The sequence below is a fragment of the Electrophorus electricus genome, chromosome 18 (assembly GCF_041902795.1).
Source record: "Electrophorus electricus isolate QZ-2024a chromosome 18, ASM4190279v1, whole genome shotgun sequence".
NCBI classification, from domain to species: domain Eukaryota; kingdom Metazoa; phylum Chordata; class Actinopteri; order Gymnotiformes; family Gymnotidae; genus Electrophorus; species Electrophorus electricus.
The window spans coordinates 1,821,736-1,843,132 of NC_137514.1; the positions used below are offsets into that span (position 1 = coordinate 1,821,736).

Genomic DNA, 21,397 nt, shown 5'->3' on the forward strand with positions numbered 1-21,397 from the left:
ATTTGTAAGTGGCTTGATTCATGTGTCCTTCACAAAGACAAAGCTGCCCGATTCCAGCCTTGCTGAAACACCCCCAGAGCTTCACCGATCCTGCACCAAATTTCACAGTGGGTGCGAGACACTCTGGCTTGCAGGCCTCTCCAGGTCGACATCTAACCATTACCAGGTGTTGGGCAAAGCTGAAAATTGCACTCATCAGAGATGACCTTACTCCAGTCCTCTACGGTCGAATCCTTATGGTCTTTTGCAAACTTCAGTCTGGCTCTTCTTTGCTTCTCATTGATGACGGGCTTTTTTCTATCTTTGCACGACTTCAGCCCTGCCTCCAGAAGCGTGTTTTGAATCATCCTCGCTGTGCATCATGCTCGGTAGAGTCATTTTTGACCTCTGCCAGTCTGTAGCTGTTGTTGTCACATGTGTTTGCTGCTTGACCTTGTTCTTATGAGCTGTAGTTTTTGAAATTTTCAAGACAGAAGCAACCTGACACTCACTGTATCCCTCTGCCAATAAAGCTACAATTGAACCCTTCTTTTCCTCATTAAGAACCTTTCTTTTCAACTCTTGGCACGGTCTGTAGTTGTATTTTGACTACACTTACTTTTTGGGTAGTCCTAGCACTGCTTTTCCCATCCAACTGATTCTATAACAAGAGAATAGTGATGACAGCAGCAGTGGTTTTTATACAGTTGCTCGTTCGAATAGGATTTTTTTAAGGTGATCACCTGTTCAGCATCTCATTAAGTAGAATGAGGTGTGTCTGTGAAGGAATTCAACAAACACTTGAATGGAATGGCTGCTGTACATGTTGAGATGCTGATTTAAGAAAAAATTGGAGTGGTCTCATTTTTTTCTGGAGCTGTATACATATAGATATTTATTATAAATATTAATAGCTCCTGCAAAGCAAATAAGGTAGTGTGGAAGTGTCTTTTGTCCTTGGGATGTTTGATTAAAATTAAAGGGTGATGGAAATTAGAAAGTTTTTCTGTGTAGTTCTGCACAGTTGTGAAATGGAAGGTAAACACACATTAGTTTTACAGGCAGGCAGATAGGGCAAAGAGACATTCCAACCACGTTTCTGCTTTTATGTTCGAAATGTTAGTGTGTGTGTGTGTGTGTGTGTGTGTGTGTGTGTGTGTGTGTGTGTGTGTGTATATATATATATATATATATATATATAATTTTATTTATTTATTTTTTTTTTTTCCTGCTCCTTATTCATACATACAGTGGTGCTTGAAAGTTTGTGGACCCTTTAGAAGTTTCTGTATTTCTGCATAAATTCAATCTAAAACTTCAATAGGTCATCACACAAGACCTAAACATTCATAATGAGAACCAAATCAAACAAATGACACAAAAATATTAGCTTCTGTCATTTATTTATTGAGGAAAACAATCCAATATTACGTATATGTATCAAGCGTATGTGAACCTTGGCTTTCAGTATCTGGTGTGACACCCTTGTGCAGCAATGTTTCTCATAATTGTTTCTCATAATTGTTTAGTCCTGCACATCGGCTTGGAGGAATTTTAGCCCATTCCGCCATACAAAACAGCTTCAACTCAGTTACCACTAAACATACACTGGAATGGTTCAACTCTAGGTCCATTGTTAGAGCATCTTTGCTAATTTTCATGGTCATATTTGGAAAAGATGTGTAATTCTTGGTGCTATAATGAGATGGAAAATGATATAACAGACTTTGTTACAGGAGAACATTATGCTGTCTGATAACTGTTTTTCTGTTTTATTTATAGAACTAAGACACCTGACTCTCTTTACTGGAAAACTTAAATCACCTCCAAGTAACAGTTTATATACTAATAATGTATTAATGTTGGTATGTTGTGTTAATGGTCCTTGAGCATGTAACTGCACAGCACTGATCAATATAATGAAGAATTATGAAAATTATTTTTATTGTGCTGTAAAAAATGATCTAATATGTTAAAAGGTTTTGTGTCTGTTATGAATTACATTGGATACAGGTGTCAGGGAATACAGGATTTTATCCTCTAAAATACAAACAGAACATAAAAGTATAATATAACAGAAAGACACCTTAATTAAACAGATTCATGGCTTTAAAATTAATGACAGACTAAACCTACAGTTTCCCTGACCTATCTAAACGCTATGTAAAAGCCTACTTCCTCCTAGAGATAGCACAATACCAGTTTTTCTGTACAGATCTGATACCGATATCTTACATTTCAATGTCATCTGATATCAATACCGAGCCAACATTTTTTAAAACAAAAACCACTATAGAGCTATGGTTCAGTACTTTTGGGAAATTGATTTGGTGAGGGATGCATTATACATGTTATTTTACAAACATATGGATATGACAGATATATAAATAAAATAATAAATTAATACAATACTGTCCCTCAGCACATGCACGCACACACACACACTCACTCAATCTGTCTGTCAGTACGATTGCCTCACCAACTCACTCCTGAAATTTATATGAAAAAAAATGCTGATTAATTTTTAATTTACGGAATGTAACTAATTCCACATCTGATTAATAACCTTATATTTATTGAGCTAAAGGCGGGCTTAAAAGGATAACTGGGGCGGCATTAAAAACTCAGGCTAATGAGAGATAATTAGTCTCAGGTGAGAATAACTTAGAACAGGGTTAAAATACTCAAGATAATGAGGGATAATCAGATGCAGGTGAGGATAACTAAGGGTGGTGAGCACAGAACACAAGACAGGTACTAAGTCCAAGCCACAAAGTGGGCATCATGGAAACTCTGATGCCACAGGTAGAGGGACCGGGGCGGACAAAGAAACAAAATTAAAAAAAACACCAATAGCAAGGGACCAGAAAGACTGCACGTCAACCATGCAAAGTTCCACAAACAGACATGGAATGAGGGGTATTTAAGAGTCCTGACCAGGAGCAGGGAATGATCGGCAGACGACAGCACTCAGCGAAAGAACAGAGTTGGGGGCTAGTGACAATGCTGGTGGGGATGGATACAACAGAGCAGGCAGACAACTCCTGTATTTTGGTAATATACATAACAGTTGCTAAGTAAAATGTGTTTTATGTGCCTTCTGTTTTCAACAGAGTTTGGTGACTGAAGAAGGCCCCACCCACTCCTAACCTGTAAGTGGGTTGTTGCTTTTCACCAGTACAGCCCCTCCTCTTAATTGTCTTGTGTCCAAATTGCTGCACTTCTTGTCACATTTGTCTCTACTGCCCTCTCATGGGCTTTCAGGCCCAATGCATGTTGCAATCTTCATTATTACATTCACCAGTACTTCTGGGCTCAGCTATGATAGAGGTTGAGTGAACTGACTAGGTTTTTTCTCCTGCATGTTTGCGCATGTGTTTTACAAGACTTTGAGAAGAACTTAAACCCTTTCCACACTCAGGACATGCAAATGGTTTTATACCAGTGTGAATTCTTATGTGTGTTCTAAGGTTGTTTCCTCTTGAAAACCTCTTTCCACACTCAGTGCAGATAAATGGCTTTTCCCCAGTGTGAATCCTTGTGTGGGTTATAACACTGCTTACATGTGAAAATCCCCTTCCACACTGAGGGCAAGTAAAAGGCTTTTCCCCGGTGTGACTCCTCATATGGCGTCTAAGGTTGCACACTTGTGAAAATCTCTTTCCACACTGAGGGCAGATAAAAGGCTTTTCCCCAGTGTGAATCCTCATGTGACTTTTAAGGTGGCATGGTTTTAAAAAACGTTTTCCACACTCAGAGCACAAAAATAGCTTTTTCCTGGTATGAATAAATGTATGTGTCTTCAAGTTGGCTAATTTCAGAAAACTCTTTCCACAATCAGAGCAGGTGAAAGGCTGTTCTTCAGTGTGAGTTCTTAGGGGATCTTTCAGGTGTGAGGCATCAATGAAGCTTTTTCCAAGTTGAGTGTTTTGGTGACATCTCAGAGTTTCTCCATGAAGCTTCTTCACTTCCCGTCCTTCACCTTCAACCTCTTCTAATTTTATATAGTAAGAACAAAGTAAATCGATAGATTAATAAAACATTTTTTTTACAACAGTCACACATTTGTGGTTTCTTTTAAATTAGACTTACAAATCAAATAAAAATGTTTAAAACCTTCAGCTAAACAAAGCATCATTCAACTAGGCATTTTAATTTCTTTTAATTCAGTATTTTAAACAAAGAATAATAATTTAATCATAGATTAAATGAATTACACAAACTTGGAATTAGTTTTCTAGTGATTATGTACTTTCTGTAAGTAATTATTGAATGTAAGTTTTGTTATTCTTGAAAAATCTTTTTTTCATTTCCACCTACATGCTAAAATCAAATGGCTTACGCAAAGTATCTGAAGTAAAAAAATATGCTTGGGCATGCATTTTCATTCGTTCTAAGATATCATTAATTAAAGGCATGTTGCCACACCATGTGGAAAAATCAATGTGAGTGAATTTGGGACATATTTACATAATGACTATGGTCATATTCTTATATTATGACTACAGGAATATTTGCATAAATAGAAAGTAAGTGAGGATTACTTGGGGGATGGAAATCATCATCTTCATGATCAATGTCATCACCACTCTGGTCTCCCTGTGCTGTGATGTTTTCATTCAGCTCCAGCATTTTCCTGCAGTCCACCAGTCTAACTGAACACATCTTTAATGGAGTCTGCAGCGTGTGCTGGTCTCCTCCATCACAGTCTGAGGCCAGGGACTCTGCTGGGTTTGGGTCACTATAACAGTGTAGAGAGAGACTGGGTACATCCTCTTCCAACTTCGGAAGTGTGGACTGATTCTCACGGTCACATACAGAATCCAGTGTGGCTATAGAGGTCTGTTCAGGTGCAAAAAAAGGAGACAGAATTGGTTCATCCTCCAATTCCTGCTTTATGTATTGGTCCCCAGTGTTACAGTCAGTGTCCCGTGTCTTCAAAAAGTTTGATTCAGTCTTACAGAGCCTTACCAGAGACAGACAAGGTACCTCCTGCAGCTCCTGCTTTATGTGTTGGTATCTAGTGTTACAGTCAGGTTCTAGTGTTTCTGTGGGTTTTGTTTTACACACTTGAGACAGACTGGGTTCATCCTCCACGTCCTGGAGTGTGTGCTGGTCCTCAGTGTTACAGTCAGATTCCAGTCTGTCTGCAGGGTTTGGTTGACTTTTACACACTGAAGACAGATGGGGTTCATCCTCCAATTCCTGCTTTATGTGTTGGTCCCCAGTGTTGTAGTAATGTTTTCGTGTCTCTGTGGGGTTTGGTTCAGTTTTACACAACACAGGTACACTGGGTTCCTCCCTCAGGTCCTGTAGTGTGTCATACTCGTAACTGTCATAACAGTCCTGTGTTTCTGTGATGTTTGGTTCATTTTCACATATGGAACACGAAGTGACAACATTTAACTCCTGAGGAATAAGGAGAAAAAAGATCACAAAAATATTCACTAAGTTTACCTAAATGCATATTAATTTTACTGCTTGCAGCAAACTAAATAGCTACATCAGCACATGAAACTAATAATAATAATAATAAAAACAATAAAAACCTCTTTAGATTGTTTTTCTGTTTGCTGGTTCAATTTTCTCTCCAACAGTGCAATCACTTTTCTTAGTTCACAGACTTCTGTTTGTAATTTTCCAATATGCTCCATAGAGAGGTCAGTTCCAACTGACTTTGTGCAGGAAGTTTCAGAGTCACATAACAAGTGTAACTCCAGTAGAACCTCTGCCCCATCCTCACTGCAGTCCTCCATGCTGAAGTGTCCAGACATCTCAGGGGGTGTAGCAAGAGAAACTGCAGCTTTGCTTGATTAACTGAAAAGGAAACAAACATGTATACAATGTGATCCACTTTAAATAACCTTGTTTTTTGTTTTATTTTGGTGGGTTTTATTTCCTGTCACATAAATGATGTGTTTGATCATTACTGGGAGAAAAGCCCTGTGTAACACCTGTGTAACACCTAAGTGTGCAATTTCTTTCCAGTTGATATCAAACTTCATGGTGCTTTCATACATCCTGTCATCCTGACATAAAGCCTTAGATTTGGCTGTTTATTCATTTACCTTTGTTATTTTTTAATGAACTGTACAGAAGGGTTTAAAAATGTTCGCTATGTTTGAACTGTGGCACATCTCATGGCGCAAAACTATTCAGTATTCGATATTTATATTCATCTGTGACCCAACATGCCATCTTAAATATATTCATTTTGGTAATTTGGTTTAGTAAAGCACTGAAGCTAATTCCATACTGAGTGTTTTGGTGACATTACTGTTCAATATGTTCTACTTGAACTCATACAGTGCTGGGTTATTTGACACTAAGCTTATGTTTATCACAGAATAACCTGTAAGACAGTAAAATGCAATTAAAAAGTAGCATGAATCATATATTATGAATTAGATATTTTGTTGCCTTTGAAGCATGCGTGTTATTCACAAAGGTTTTCAGTTTTTCTCCAGATGTATACAAATGGTTTCATGAGCAACATCACCAGAAAGACGCACACTATGGTAATGGAAGACATCCAGAGTGGTGAAACAATTTCTTTAACAGCTAAATCAATAAATAAACGACTGATGATAGCCTTCCATCAGCTCACTGTCACCCCTCATTGTCTGTGTGCATTTACATTCAAACACCTCAAACAGACTACTGCTGACGAACGACACAGGCCTATGTTTTGCACCTACACGGAAGAAAACAACTCAAACCCACTGCTTAAGGTACAGACCTCTTATAATGACTACACTGAGATCTGAGTGACTCCATCATCTTCAGCACCTTCCATCCATGAAACTGCATACAGTAACATAAAAGTTGTTGTATGCAATGTGCAATAGAACAACATGGTTATTGTTCCTTACTGAACATGACAATTATGGTAACTGTTTAGCGCAAGTGCAATTCTTATGTGTACAATAGGAAACACTGTTATCATATTACATTTCACATAATGATATGAACAGATTTTTAGCACAATTCTTAACCCCTAATCTCTAAGGAGGAGTAAGGAATATAAAGAATAGTTCGTATTACTGAGTTCTGAGGGCTACCCCTTCTTCTTGAGCGTCTTCTTCACAAAACTGCAATCAGTAATGTCAAGGTAATGACAGCTGTTCCACAGCGCTGACAAGGACCAACTAGAGCCAACTAGTACAGGCGACTTTTCCACAACACTGGCTTTAGTTGGTCCTCATCAGCGCTGTTTTGGTCGATTGTGCATATTGAATTGGTGACGGTGTTGACAGCAGGCAGTGGTAGCTCAGTGATTAAGGTACTCAACTTGTAAACAGAAGGCTGCCAGGTCAAATCCCACCACAACCAGGTTGCCACTGTTGGGTCCCTGAGCAAGGCCTTTAACCTTCAATTGTTCAAATTGCATTCAGTCATAATGAAAAGGTGTCAGGTAAATGTGAGGGAGATTTCTGATAGCCTGCTTAGTCTAAATTTGACTCGAAACGAGATACTATATACTAATCTGAATAGGGTATTGTGTCTTCATCTAGCTAGGCATATTTTACTACACGGAAAATATTTTTTGTGCGCAGTGTCTGGAGAACAAGTAGATCATCTCTTATTACCCTGATGTTACTGTATGCAATTTTATGGAAGTACCTGGAGCTCAAGAACAGATGGAAGTCACTCCGAACTCAGTATACTCGTTATAAGAATCCTGTACCTTGGAGAAACAGCGATTTCCCGAAGAGAAGCGACACACTTTTGCGTTGCATGAAACTTTGGTGCTTGTACTGGGACACTGTTGCCTAATCTAGTCTAATCTTAATCAGTGAATTGGTCCATAGACAGCGCTGACCTCTTTTCAGTTGACGCTGATAACTGTAGCGAGCTAAGGCCAAGGTATCTAACAGATGCTAGTCTGTCTAACGCAAACATGGAAAAGAGGTCTTAACATATGCAAACACAATTTTCCTTTTATTACTGAAAGGCTGCAAACCGACATTAAACAGAGGTAACAGTGTAATTACGTCTGCATATTAACACAAATTTCACTTGCATATTAGCACAAACGTTCCCCATTAATATAAATCAAACCCGATACGCATATGCTCTGCTCGGTAATAGAAGCTCACGCTACCAGTGCTGGGTTATCTCAAATGAACTAGGTAGCTAGCATATAACACGAGAGGTTCACCAACACAACCGATAAAATGATAAAGAAATGCTGTTTATATGTGCAACTCACCTGCAAACCGAAATAAACAGCCACGTAACTAGCTATACAGTGTATTATCAACATTGCAGTAGTTACCTTAGCTAGCTAGCCTACAGGAGATTACCAAAGTGAGGGTGAGGGACCGGGCTCACTCATGAGCAACCGCCACCTAGTGACGGAAAGTGGAACTGCCAATAACCTGAACAGAATGTGTTTGCCGTTCGAGTAGTTTACCAAAGTGTATTGCATGTATTTTGGACCCTTCCCGATACAGGACAAAGACGCCTCTAGTACTGAAACAGGCTGAAGGAATACTTCTTCCGGGTGTCGCTGGTGTGCTGGAGAAATTCATGCTGATCACAGTTACGTTCTACTGGCTACTTTGAAAAGGCAGTGTATACAAAATAATCTCAGGATAATGTTACAAAAGGTTTTATGTATACCTCAGTGTGACAGAAAAACTTGGCCATGCGTTTGCTATAAGGAGATTTAATTACTGTAATGCTTCATTAAGTGGACTGCCCAGGAAATCATTACACCTCTTAAAACTTTTATCAAATTCAGCAGCATGGACCTTAACAAAAATATTTTACAATATAAAAAACAAAACAAACAAAAAAAAACTTATTTTGAAAAAATTGCACTGGCTCCCATTCCTTGTTTTTTAAAGTGCTTAATGATATTGTACTGATATCCATATTATAATTATTTTTAAATATTTCCCTATTATTAGATTTACTTTTAATATTACTCATTACTAATAATTTACTAATCTCTCCTGCACACATTTCTGTTTTCTTTTACACTAGGTCAGCATTGTAAGATCATTTAAAATTGTATAAGTGTATAATTATGAATGGGGGCAGATGGGCTCTGTGCTCTTAGTTGGGCCAGTCATCTGTAATGCTGAGTGATTCAAACATCAGGGTCATTCAAACATCAGTCATATGAATGGTCCAAAGTCAGATAACCAGTGGTCAAACAAGTGGCAAACACATGATGAAACCATGCAAGACAAAACGAGACGCCATAACATACTATCTAAACTACACCAGGTAGTTGAGCAGGATTAAAATACTCAGGTTAATAAGGGATAAACAGAAACATGTGAGAATAACTGGGGACAGGATTAAAATATTAAGGCTAATGCAGCATAATCAGACACAGACAAGAATAAATAAATTAAAATGGGCAGGCTAATGAGGGATAGTCAGACAAGTGAGATTAAGTAAGGGCGGGGTGACGATACTCAGGTTAATGAGGAATAATGAGACACAAGTGAGGATAACAAGGGGCAGGGTTAAAATATTCAGGCTAATGAGGGATAATCAGACACAGGAGGGTAACTAGGGGTGGGTCAAACCCACAAAGTGGGCACCATGGGAACTGTGACACCAGGAAGGAGGGACGAAGATGAAAAAAGACAGATAGGAAGATGAAATGAAGTAGGATATTTATAGGGTCCTGAGTAGAAGCCAGGCATGATCAGCAGACATCAGCACTCAGAGAAGGAAGTGCCAAAAACTGGTTTACTGTAAAACAAAGGAATTATACAGGTTGGTTTTCATTGCTAATTTTAGTGCAACACATGCTTCTACCTTCTAAATTTAAAGGAAAAGCCTGAGCCAGCCTGTGATTGGTCTGTGCAGCAGTGCATTAAGTCAAAAAAGCCTGATCACAGTCATGCAGCTGATAAACACTGGACATGTACAGACAGCATGGTGGCTTAGTGATTAGCATGTTTGCCTCTCAGCAGTAGGGTCTATGGTTTGAGTTGGCAGCTGTTGTGTGACATGGGAGACTCACCTAACAGGTGGGAGTTGGATATGACTAAATTGGGGAAGAAAATTGGGAACTGAAAAACAGAGTATATTTATATAAAAAAAAACAACAAACTTTGGCACTCCGGTCTCTAACCTCTGTAATATTACCGGGAAGTCCATCTGGTCTTTCACTCTGCAAATGGAAAAAAAAACCCTGCTAACACTATCTTGTAATCAGACTAAAAAAAAAGTTTTGTTAACTGTCAACCATAATGGAAAGTGTTGATGGATGGTTTAACTGAATGACTAATACTTGTTAGAAACTGGTCCAAAGTGACCAGAACTTCAGGTTCGATCTCCTCTGTAACCAGATCAATCCGGGGAAGTCAAGAGACACTGACACCAGGGTAGTGAATCAAGAGAGTTCCACTTACCTGAAGACAGCACAGAGTATATATGTGTCCTATATATACTATCTAAATGTACAGGATGATGGGGAAAAGTGAGGCATGTTCTACTGTCTAATCCAAGAGTCTTCGAAGAAAAGAGAGAAGCAAGGTTAGTAAAGGATGTTCTCTGCATGACTGAGCCATGGACTGCTCCTGTGCGTAGAGAGAGAGAGAAGGAGAAAGGGAGGGGTAAAGTACATAAGAAGAGGGAGCGGATGACCCTGGGTGAGCGAACAGCGATATTTTTTAAACAAACAAAAAACAATAAAATTCATTATTCATAACAGATGGCCAACAGGTAATGAGCTGCAGAGTAAAAGTACCGTATTTTTCACCTCATCACACTCACTGCTCTTGGGTATCTGTAAAAAAAAATAAGATGAAGTTGAAATAGCAAAATAAATCATACATATATTGCAAAAAAAAAATAAAAAAAATACAAATAAGCATGGTTATACTCAGTGCTGCCAACTTCAGAGAGAGGCAGAGTAACACCAATCAGTCCACACAGAGGGTTACATATAGAAGTGTATGAGCTGTGCGTCTGCATGATCCTTCATTGGCACTGATGGCCAACTAGTTACCAAGACACTTTCTTCCTGATATTACCTAAGACGTTGGCTAGCTAACCTTGCTTGCTCGTCTTACTTGCTGGACAGTCTCGTCTGGAGTATGCAAGCCCCACCACTGCCAAGTTGCCACTGTTGGGCCCCTGATCAAGGCCCTTAACCTTCCAAGTTGTACTCAGTCATAATTGTTAGTCACTTCATTACATTTCTGCTTCATTTACCTTTCTGCCCAGTTACAAACAGGCTGTTGCTGCTATCTTCAGGACCTTACATTATCTCTGATTCAGTGTGGTAAAGGTCAGGCCTAGTATACCAGGATGTGCTCTCTTGCAAAGTCCAGAGCATGGACTTTCCACAATACTTAACACAGAAAAACAAGAATTATGAACACAAATAAAAAGGTGTAATGCAGGAGTAAAATAAAATATGAACGACATACAAAAGTTGCACTACCACAACTTCAATATCTTGTGGAAAAATAGAACCGAGTACTGCTTTATGATTGGTTCATTATGATTTGAGCATTATTACTCAGACCCCTGGCCAAACAGCCTTTCATCGGATGAACAAATATTCAACATTTTTATAATATTAAATTAGTTATAATTGTGATAATATTAGTGCTATATTAATATATTAGGGTCAATATTATGCAAACCTAGTACTATGTGCATGTTAGTTGCTTTCACAGTTTTAATTTTTGATAGTGTCCATCGTGCACCCTGATATGTTATTTTCTTTATCGTATTATGATCAGTATTAGTTGCTTGGCCCATCATTACTTTTTCAATAATCTTCATGTAAGGTCTATCCATCTATTCATTTCAACAACCATCTACTAAGCAAAAATATTTTAACAGACACATGCGTTCTATCTGAATAGTTGTATTTATCCGTCTTTTAAATTAAAAAATTGGAAAAATATATTGTTAGTGCATGAATTAACGAACAGCGATATTTAAAGCAGGCAGACCAAAGACATCTACCGTGGGTCCTAGTGACTAGAGTTTCGCTCCGACCGTGGTTCAGTTAACGCGAAGAGGAGACGAAAGAGGAGTCGTGTATCATTATGATTTTATTTATATCATTATGATTTTATTTGAATATTTTCATGGTTCTAACCTCATGAAACATTTTTAAAACACTTGTACCATTTCGCAAAAATAAAATCCCAAATAATAGTGCAATGAAGTTTAAAAGCACCTCGAAAACTACGTGCACATTAAGGTAAGTTAGGCCTAGTGTTTTGGAGGGCCCCGCGTGGGTACGCTATGAGTTTGTTCAAATTAAGGCAACGTTATGTTGACTAATCGTAATTTGTAGTGGAGCGGGTGGATCGGACTGGACACCTGTGATAGGCTGTTATGTGATCTTATGTCATCATGTGGGTCCTTTGACCTTTGCAGAGATGACGGCCTACCTCATAAATTGCAGTATCTTCCCCGATGACGGTTTTTTCCCCCCTGCATTCAGAACTACACGGCTCTCCAACCGTGTAGTTCTGTTGTGTTATAAGAGGCAGCAGGCAGATGTACCATCTGTCTTAATCACATGGGGAATGAACATGTGATTATAAGACAATGACATGACATTTGCCTTATGCAAATTTGTTGCAGCCTACATCACTTAGCCAATAATTATTAGGCTACTGACAGCTGTTATTATTTATAAGTTATGGTTATTATTAATTGTTACTGATGGTGGAGAAAGCAAATATATTGTAAAATAAAACCTTGAATTGCAAGAAAACATGTAATTGCTTGCATATTAATTGGTTGGAAAAATTTGTTTGCATACTGAAGTAGCACTAGGATATAAGTCTATGCAGGCTATAAGCAATAAAGGATTCATGGTAAGATGCATAGTGTTAAACTGGCCAAGCCTCATATATTTATTAATTCTAGTTAATGTAATTAAAATTATATGGAGATCTTGTTGACTTTCATAAATGTATGCCCAGGAAAATATCAGGGCCTGCTTTTTGTAATAGACCAACAACCAATGGTAAAAGGACATGCCCTACAGTGTTCATTGCATTCTGTTAAAAGAAAGTTTAAAGTTGTAAAAAAAAAAACAAAAACAATTATGAATACAGTTTGTAGTTAAACTGAGGGCCAATCCATGATCATGTAGTCTCTCATGTAAAATCCGATGGTGATGAATGTTCAAAAGATTGATTGGGCTGAAACAGTACGTTAGTGAATAAAAGTAATAAAATGTTTAAATGATGTCTAATCACTCTTCATCATTTCATATAATTACACATTTTAATAATAATTTGAATCGCAACATTAATTAAATACTCTAGCCCCCGTTTTAGGAACTTCCGCATTGTACGTTCGTCCGATGTTCTGATAAACTCTGGTTTATCTCTTGATAACAGGATTGCTTCATAAGATATGTTGTCATAGCAAATAGCCTACAAATATTCTTTTTGGAATGGAAAACCCTAAATCTCCAGGAACTACAGGTTAGCAGATCCAGGTTAGTGGCTAACCAACTTTGTGGAATACACTTCTGTTGGTATTTGCAGACTTGTTCCTGGTGATGACCACATAGTGTGTGCTTATTGTTTAACACGAGAAATAAAGAACCAGTAAAATAGACAAAAACAGTTTATTCAAAACTCCTGTGAACATGGTTTCCTTTTCAGTTAATCAGGCAAAGCTACAGATTCTCTTACTCTAGCCCTGGAGATATCTGGGCACTTCAGCATGGAAAACTGCAGTGAGGAGAGAGGAGAGGTTCTACTGGAGTTACACATGTCATGTGACTCTGAAACATCCTGCACAAAGTCAGTAGCGACTGACCTCTCCATGGAGGATATTGGAAACTTACAAACAGAAGTTTGTGAACTGAGAAAAGTGGTCGCACTGCTGGAGAGAAAGTTGAACCAGCAAACAGAAACTCTGTCTAAACAGGTTTGTGGCTGTTAGTTTTGTAATTAAGGAAATTGAATGCAGCTCAAAAAAATGCAATCAAGGTAATTTCTGTTTGTGTGTGTGTGTGTGTAAATAAGTAAAGTAAATTGTGGTGATAATCAGATGCCTTCAAGTGGCTAGGAATCATGTTTGATCATGATGTTTTTAATTCTGAAATGCATGCTTGCTGTTTTATGTGCGCTGATTCTGTTATGTTTATTATTTTTGTGATTGTTTTCTCAGGAGGATGTTTCCACTTTGAATTCTGTCTATAAACTTCATCTAAAACACACAGAAACACAAGAGTCTGATCACAGTGCTGGGGACCAGCACACACTCCAGGACATGGAGGATGTACCCAGTATGTCTCAAGTGTGTGAAACAGAAATGAAACCCACAGAAACACTGGGAACTGACTGTAACACTGGATACCAACAAATAAAGCAGGAGCTGCAGGAGGTACCATGTCTATCTCTGGTAAGGCTCTGTAAGACTGAATCAAACTTTGTGAAGACACGAGATACTTACTGTAACACCGGGGACCAATACATAAAGCAGGAAATGCAGGATGGACCCAGTCTGTCTCCTATTTGTGGACCTGAACAGACCTCTACAGCCACACTGGATTCTGTATGTGACCGTGAGAATCAGTCCACACTTCCGGAGTTGGAGGAGGGTGTACCCAGCCTCTCTATACACTGTTATAGTGACCCAAACCCCACAGAGTCCCTGGGCTCTGACTGTGATGGTGCAAACCAGCACACACTGCAGACTCCATTAAAGACGTGTTCAGTGAGACTGGTGGACTGCCGGCGTGGTGGACATGATGGTGATGATGGCAGTAACAAGAATGATTTGATCCCATCCGGTAAGTAATTTTTTTCTTTCTACATTTGATCCGCGTCTTTTTTTGCTGATTCTTTCTTCTTTTCTTGCTGTTGCATTTATTTAAATATTCACGCCATACCTGAATAGGAAAAAAAATTGTTGTCTTTTAATAACTTTATTGTCCATAATGTTAAACTGTAGGAGGAAACTAAATCTCAGATTTAGTTGGTGACTGATATGAATAGCAGACCAGAGAATACAATACATGAGAGAACTGACAATCCAGTTCATGGACCACTGCACTTCATCTGTTTTAACTGCTGATTTAACTGACCTTAGATCAGTGAATTTGTTAATGTGCTTTCTCAATTTTAAACAGTCAAATACATCACTAGACAGTTTGTTTAACCTAGTTAAATGTATACATTTAAATAGGCTTGGGATTACCTTTTCTTTTTTTCTTTTTTGTTCAAACATCTTTTCATTATTTTTCATCAGTTTGATGCATAGGGAAGTGAAAAAAGAACATAAAAGAAGAAAAATAAATAAAAGGAACAAAACAGAGCCACAAACCCCACTGATACAGATCAATAATATATAATCAAATTCATGAAAAAAATTAGCTGAGCTCTGTGGCAATAAGAATAGTGATAGTAATGTCAGTAGTTATAATGGTTATAGTTCTAGTGGATCTTATAATCGAAATACATAGAGTTCACTTTTTCTACATAAGTAATGACATCCTGCAATATCACCTCTTATAGTGTAAAGGATTGTTTCCAAAGTGAAATAGTACATCAGATATTTAACCCAGTGATTAAACATAGGTAAGGACTTATCTTTCCATTTAACCCCTAAGTGAACTTCTAGTTTTAAGCTTATTTTTGAATGCTTTGTACTTTAACACTAGTTATCTGAAATTGTACACATAGCACAATGATCATTCAGGATTCATATTGAAAGAGACACTTAGGCAAAGACATCTATTCATATTCAAGCTTATTTTTCCATCATTTATGTTCCATTTGAGCTCATTTACTACAGAAGAAAAGTTTTTTTTTTAGAATAAATAAAGTATTTGGATGCTGGAGATTAATTTTCAGTCATTCTCTACATTTCCTCATTCACTAGAGTCTTGGCATATAAAGTGACCAGTTTTGAGCATATACATGAAATTGTTGAGGAGCTACACAGTATTATTCACTAGGTGTTCTAGACATCTCCAAAGTGCCCAAAAACCAAAAGTGACCTTAAAACTGGAAGTTCATTTAGTGGTTAAAAAGTTACCTTGGGTTCCTTTATGACATCGTGGACTATTAAAAGCCTTGCTTTTGGCATGATCTTCATTGGTCGACCACTCGAGGAAGGTAATGAATTGAAATTCTTAAACATTCACCCATTTGTACACAATCTGTCTGACTGTGGATTGGTGGAGTCTTTAGAAACTCTTTAGAGATGTTTTTATTAACCTTTTTCAGCCTTATGAGCATCAACAACTCAGTGGTCATTAGAAATCTCCTTTTTTCATGCCATGGTACACTTCCACAAAAGTGTTGTGAAGATCAGACTTTGCTAGGTCCCTGTGCCTTAAATAAAACAGGTTGCTCACTCACACCTGATTGACAATCCATTGATTGACAACTGACTCAAATTTCATCTGATAATCCTCAAGGTTCACATATTTTTGCCCCTCACAGATATGCAACATTGTCATTTATTTAATGAGGAAAATGATCAATTTTTTTTGTCTAATTTGTTTGATTTGGTTTTCTTTGTCTACTTTTAAGATTTGTATGACAATCCAAAGCTTTAGGTCAAATTTATGCAGAAATATAGAAACTTTTTAAGGGTTCACAAACTTTCAAGCACCATTGTAGCTGGCAGTGTTCCTGTGGGCTCAAATAAAAGGGAGAAAAAAGGCAAAACAAGGTCAAGGTGGTCATTAATCGGGAGACTGGGTGTGTGGAAGATGCAAGGTTGCGTGTGTTTGTGTGTCCCTCAGGCTGGGTGCCAGTGTGGGAAGGGGGAATCTTTTGCTAAAATTGAGCCCAGGTCCAAAAATAAAAAACCAAGCAAATAAACCAATCACCACAGAAAGGGAAGGTAGAATAAACAAATAAATAAAAACTAACCAAGTACACAAAACAAGCAGCATTTCTTTGCAGACTGCACTTTTTAAGGGAGTGTAGAATTCCAAGGGCTGGACTGTTTATTTAATAAAACTTCACTACAGAAAAATGATTCACTCTTAATATAGATCATAAAAAAGATTTAAATTAGCTTATATTTGTTTATATATTGCTGTATTTTTGAACTGCTGCTATTTAAGTAGTAATAGTAGTATTAGTAGTAGTAGTGGTGGTAGTACATAACACTTCGGCTGATGCAACATCGATACAAGTTCACCATTCATATTTCAGACAAGAGGTCTATAGCACTGCCCAAACACTGACTCAAAGGAAGTGTTTTTGTACATACCGTTCTCATTTATGCAGTTTAGACAATTGATGACTTGCGGCCTGCTCTAGGAAACTCACCGATATGTGCCAGCCATTGCACATTTTAGGGTCAACATATTTTTAATATTTAGAAAAAGGAAGTGCTTCATGTTGTTTATTGACACAAATCTAATATAGATGACCCAGTTCAAGCACAGTGGGGTTGTCTGATTTCTTGGTTTTCTAATACATTTTTGTTATAGTGCCCCGTGGACAAAAATACACCAAATTTGCAGGCTACCTCAAACTTCTTACTTGAATGGTCCTGTCAAGCTTCATGAAAATTACTCAAAGAATTCCTGAATAGCAGCTGTGTGGATTTGAATTTGCTCACCATGGAAGCATTGATCGACATGTCAGATCATAGAATGCATTATGAGGAAAACAAGAATGAGAAGGAAAAAACAGTTGGACTGAGGCAGAGGAAAAGTGTACAGTAAATAGAGAAAGAAGGAAGAGGGTGACGTGTGCTAAGTGCTTGGTAACAATGAGGACTCGCTGCTGAGTTTTGAATGAACTCGAGCTTATTGAACACTTACAGAAATCAGCTGCAACATTACCTTTTTTTAACTGATGCAATTATGTAGAATATAACATCTTGCATTTATGAATATAACATATTGCTTTATTGTTTTGTTTTTGATGCTTTCAGAAAGGAAACATCATCACTGCTCTCTGTGTGAGAAGAGATTCACATGGCCCTCGGAATTGAAACTACACCAAAGAACCCACACTGGGGAAAAGCTGTTTTCCTGCTCCCAGTGTGGAAACGGTTTCCTTTTTGTCAGCCATCTAAAATCCCACATGCTCACACATGCAGAAGAGAAACTTCATCAGTGCTGTCATTGTGAGAAGAGTTTTAAATATAAGTCACAATTAAAAGTACATCAAAGAGTTCACACTGGAGAAAAGCCTTTTACCTGCTCCCAGTGTGGAAAGGGTTTTATGAGAAAAGCCCACTATAAACGGCACATAAAGGTTCATAATGGGGAAAAGCCATTTACTTGTTCTGAGTGTGGAAAGAGTTTTTCACGGTCAGGCACCCTTAAGATCCACATGATGACACACACTGGTAAAAAGCCTTTTACATGCTCACAGTGTGGAATGAGTTTTGGTGATAGAAGTACTCTAAGAAACCACAGGTACATACACACAGGAAAGAAACCTCATCAGTGCTCTGAGTGTGACAAGAGTTTCAGAAGCATCTCAGATTTAAAAGCACATCAAGGAGTTCATGGAGGGGTTAATCCTTTTAATTGCCCTCAGTGTGGAAAAATGTTTTTGAGATCTGAGCGTCTTGCACAGCACATGTGGAATCACACTGGGGAAAAGCCTTTTAGCTGTTCTCAGTGTGGAAAGAGATTCACAACATCAAGTTACCTTAAAATTCACATGAGGATTCACACAGGAGAAAAGCCTTTCAGCTGCACTGAATGTGGAAAATGCTTTACATGTTCAGGAAATCTAAAAGCACACCAGAAATGTGTGCACAGTCTGTCGATTACAACATGAGGAGTAGGCACACTGATGGAGAAAAGTCCCGCTTCCAGTCACGTCAGCCTATCAGCTCTCAGAGTCACCGTCTGGTCAGACAATACCTGTAGTTATTTAAGCTCACACAACTTGGTATGTTTTGGGGTTTTTCAATTTCTTGGTTCTGTTTTGACTGTGTTTTGATGTTCCTTAGCTTTTATGTATATTGACTTTTGTTTAACTTTGTTGTTATGCATGTTTACTGCATAAGTATTTTAGGTCCTTTTGTCAAATGTTTATATGGTATAGTGAAGTACAATTATAAGCATTTCATAAGTTTTTTTTTTTTTACTTTTTATTGACAAATACATCCAATATATACAGGGTTGACCCTTCTTTTTTAAGGCTTCTGCAATTCGCCTTAGCATGGTGGATATCAGTTTCTGGGCAAAACCTACTTCCACTATACCATATAAAAATCTGACAAAAACACTGAAGCAGTGCCCTTTGTGAAAACCAAAATTTGTGTCAGCCTCAAAACGTTTGGCCACGACTGTACAGTGAAGGACAAATTCCTTTCAAACATATAAGAAAAAGTGATGGTTAGTGACTAATAAATCCATGCAGTTTCAAAATATTGTCATTTCATTACTAGCACTACTATTATTGTTTTTAGTAGCCTTGCAAGCTCCAAAGTTGACAAATAAAAGGTAGCTTATCATGCTTGTCTAATTATCATTACCTTCAAGTCCGAATAAAGGAACCTTTTCCTAAAGACGGGTTAAGGATCAAATTCTTGTCCTTAGAATAAAATTATGTATGTTGGTCTAGTTTGAAAAAGATCATGTACTTTAGACATGGACTGTCCATGTTTCCTCTAATCTGATTTAACACTGCTTCTCTGTGGTGGCCGTTTCTTTGCACCAATGGGTGGGAGAATATAATTGGGTAGGAAGAAATATTGCCAAAAAGTGTTAGATCAGAAGTTTCTTCCATAATTTTGTGCACAACCCCACTGTCCCCTTTTCTCTCTCAAATGGGTGTAAATACTCAACTGGGTGACACACCCTGCTCTGGGATGGATGGATAGAAGTGGTTAGGGGACATAAATTTCTCCATGGGTGAATAATTCCAGCATCTTTTATTTTGGCCACACACATCTGCATGAGGGTTTATTCCAGGACACACACCTACGGTTGGCCATAGTGTGTATTCTGGATGGACAGGGAAATCCTGAGTGGGATGAGTATATGCAATCAGCATTAGCAATCTGGACAAAAAACTAAATACACAAAAAAATAGTTTATTGTTTGGTTTACAAGATAGAACAATAGCACCAACAACTGATCGCAACCTCACTGCCACCACCATCACTTACACTGTTACCTTCATCACCACCGATACCTGCACCGCCACCATTACCTTCACTGACAATATTAGCTGCTCCACCACCTTACCTTCACTGACAATATTACCTGCTCCACCACATTACCTTCACTGACAATATTACCTGCTCCACCACATTACCTTCACTGACAATATTAGCTGCTCCGCAACATTACCTTCACTGACAATATTAGCTGCTCCGCCACATTACCTTCACTGACAATATTAGCTGCTCCGCCACATTACCTTCACTGACAATATTACCTGCTCCAACACTTGCACTGCTGTAAATAGAACCACTCAGTAGAATCCACTAGTAGGAAACTTGAAGCTAAGGTGAATAAACAAGAAAATAATTTGGTAGAACTCAGCAGTCATAAAATCGAGAATAAAGGTGAATAAACCAGACCCACATGACAAACCACGCAAAGTGTTAAACACTGCTATTGTAGCCAGGCCTATCATAATTGAACACAAGTGACAGTGACACTAACAATATTAATCATGCATGCCATGTAGAGCATATCGTAGTGTTTACAGTCTTTCACAAACCATATGCACTTGAACGTTGCATTTTTCTCCAGCTATCTATGCTCTTTCATGGTGTGATGTCATGGCTACCTCAGTCACAGTTAAGGATGTTATCTTCAATTATTTTTTTTTTGTTCTTGTTGTGGACAAGTGCATATGTAGTAGACAAAAAACTCTGAATACACCAGCTGAACACACCAAGGTTAAGAAGTGAAAACGTTCCCTGAGCTCTAGGTCTAATTCACCCATTCCATTATCATCATCCCCCCACCCTCTGTAATGAAGCAGCAGAAATGACAGGATGCAAGAGTATAGTCAAATGTTTTTATTATGGCCTGTGGAAGAGATGTAATCCACAGCAGGCTATTGGGAAACATGAAGAACATAAGGAAACCAAACCTGGGTGAAAACCAGAAAGGCAAGCACAAAGGGGGGAAAAAACAGAAACAACAAACACAGGAACAGCAAAACCACAGGGAAACAAACAGGCAAGGCGAGAAACATAAGCACACATAAAGGCAAGTCTCCAACACAACAGTATATGCACAAAACTAACCAAGAACTCAAAGAATGGGGTATATATACGCAGGGACATAAACCAAAACAAGATACAGCTGGACCCAACAAACAATGGGAAAACACAGGATAGAGGGCAGAACCAAAGAGAACCAAAACAAAGAAGCACATGGAACATTGCTTAAGAACAACATTCTCCTTCTCTCTCCTGTGTTGTTAGACAGGTCTTAAGATACCTTTGCATTAATCTTCTATTTCTGTCATTGATTGTAGGTGAGGGAGGGGTAAGAAAACACAGTATC

The 21,397-nt window shown here is 38.2% G+C and overlaps 2 protein-coding genes and 1 long non-coding RNA gene across 10 annotated transcripts; 1 reads left to right on the forward strand and 2 right to left on the reverse strand.

Moving 5' to 3' along the window:
* Nucleotides 1-2,484: 2,484 nt before the first annotated feature.
* Nucleotides 2,485-8,396, reverse strand: LOC113591573 (uncharacterized). Of its 7 annotated transcripts, none has more exons than XM_081701378.1 (5): nucleotides 8,192-8,395; nucleotides 5,529-5,796; nucleotides 4,951-5,388; nucleotides 4,524-4,821; nucleotides 2,485-3,973 (listed from the first exon to the last, which is right to left on the reverse strand). In XM_081701378.1, exons 2-5 carry the CDS (start codon nucleotides 5,751-5,753, stop codon nucleotides 3,324-3,326), a joined length of 1,611 nt encoding a protein of 536 aa, XP_081557504.1. In that variant the 5' UTR covers nucleotides 5,754-5,796; nucleotides 8,192-8,395; the 3' UTR covers nucleotides 2,485-3,323. The 7 variants fall into 7 exon arrangements, with proteins under 7 accessions (XP_081557504.1, XP_081557502.1, XP_081557503.1 ...); XM_081701376.1 differs by adding an exon at nucleotides 6,719-6,783 and having other exon boundaries at nucleotides 4,524-5,388; nucleotides 8,192-8,391; XM_081701377.1 differs by lacking the exon at nucleotides 8,192-8,395 and adding exons at nucleotides 6,719-6,783; nucleotides 7,667-8,177 and having other exon boundaries at nucleotides 4,524-5,388.
* A 99-nt stretch (nucleotides 8,397-8,495) lies between these two features.
* On the reverse strand, nucleotides 8,496-12,427 carry LOC145652071 (uncharacterized). Its single transcript, XR_014118268.1, has 3 exons — nucleotides 12,363-12,427; nucleotides 10,697-10,735; nucleotides 8,496-10,526 (listed from the first exon to the last, which is right to left on the reverse strand). It is a non-coding gene; the product is annotated as an uncharacterized LOC145652071 (long non-coding RNA).
* On the forward strand, nucleotides 11,943-19,437 carry LOC113591574 (uncharacterized). Of its 2 annotated transcripts, XM_027032127.3 has the most exons (5): nucleotides 11,943-12,169; nucleotides 13,326-13,426; nucleotides 13,596-13,863; nucleotides 14,107-14,731; nucleotides 17,842-19,437. In XM_027032127.3, exons 3-5 carry the CDS (start codon nucleotides 13,657-13,659, stop codon nucleotides 18,699-18,701), a joined length of 1,692 nt encoding a protein of 563 aa, XP_026887928.3. In that variant the 5' UTR covers nucleotides 11,943-12,169; nucleotides 13,326-13,426; nucleotides 13,596-13,656; the 3' UTR covers nucleotides 18,702-19,437. The 2 variants fall into 2 exon arrangements, with proteins under 2 accessions (XP_026887928.3, XP_026887929.3); XM_027032128.3 differs by lacking the exon at nucleotides 13,326-13,426.
* The last annotated feature ends 1,960 nt before the right edge of the window (nucleotides 19,438-21,397 follow it).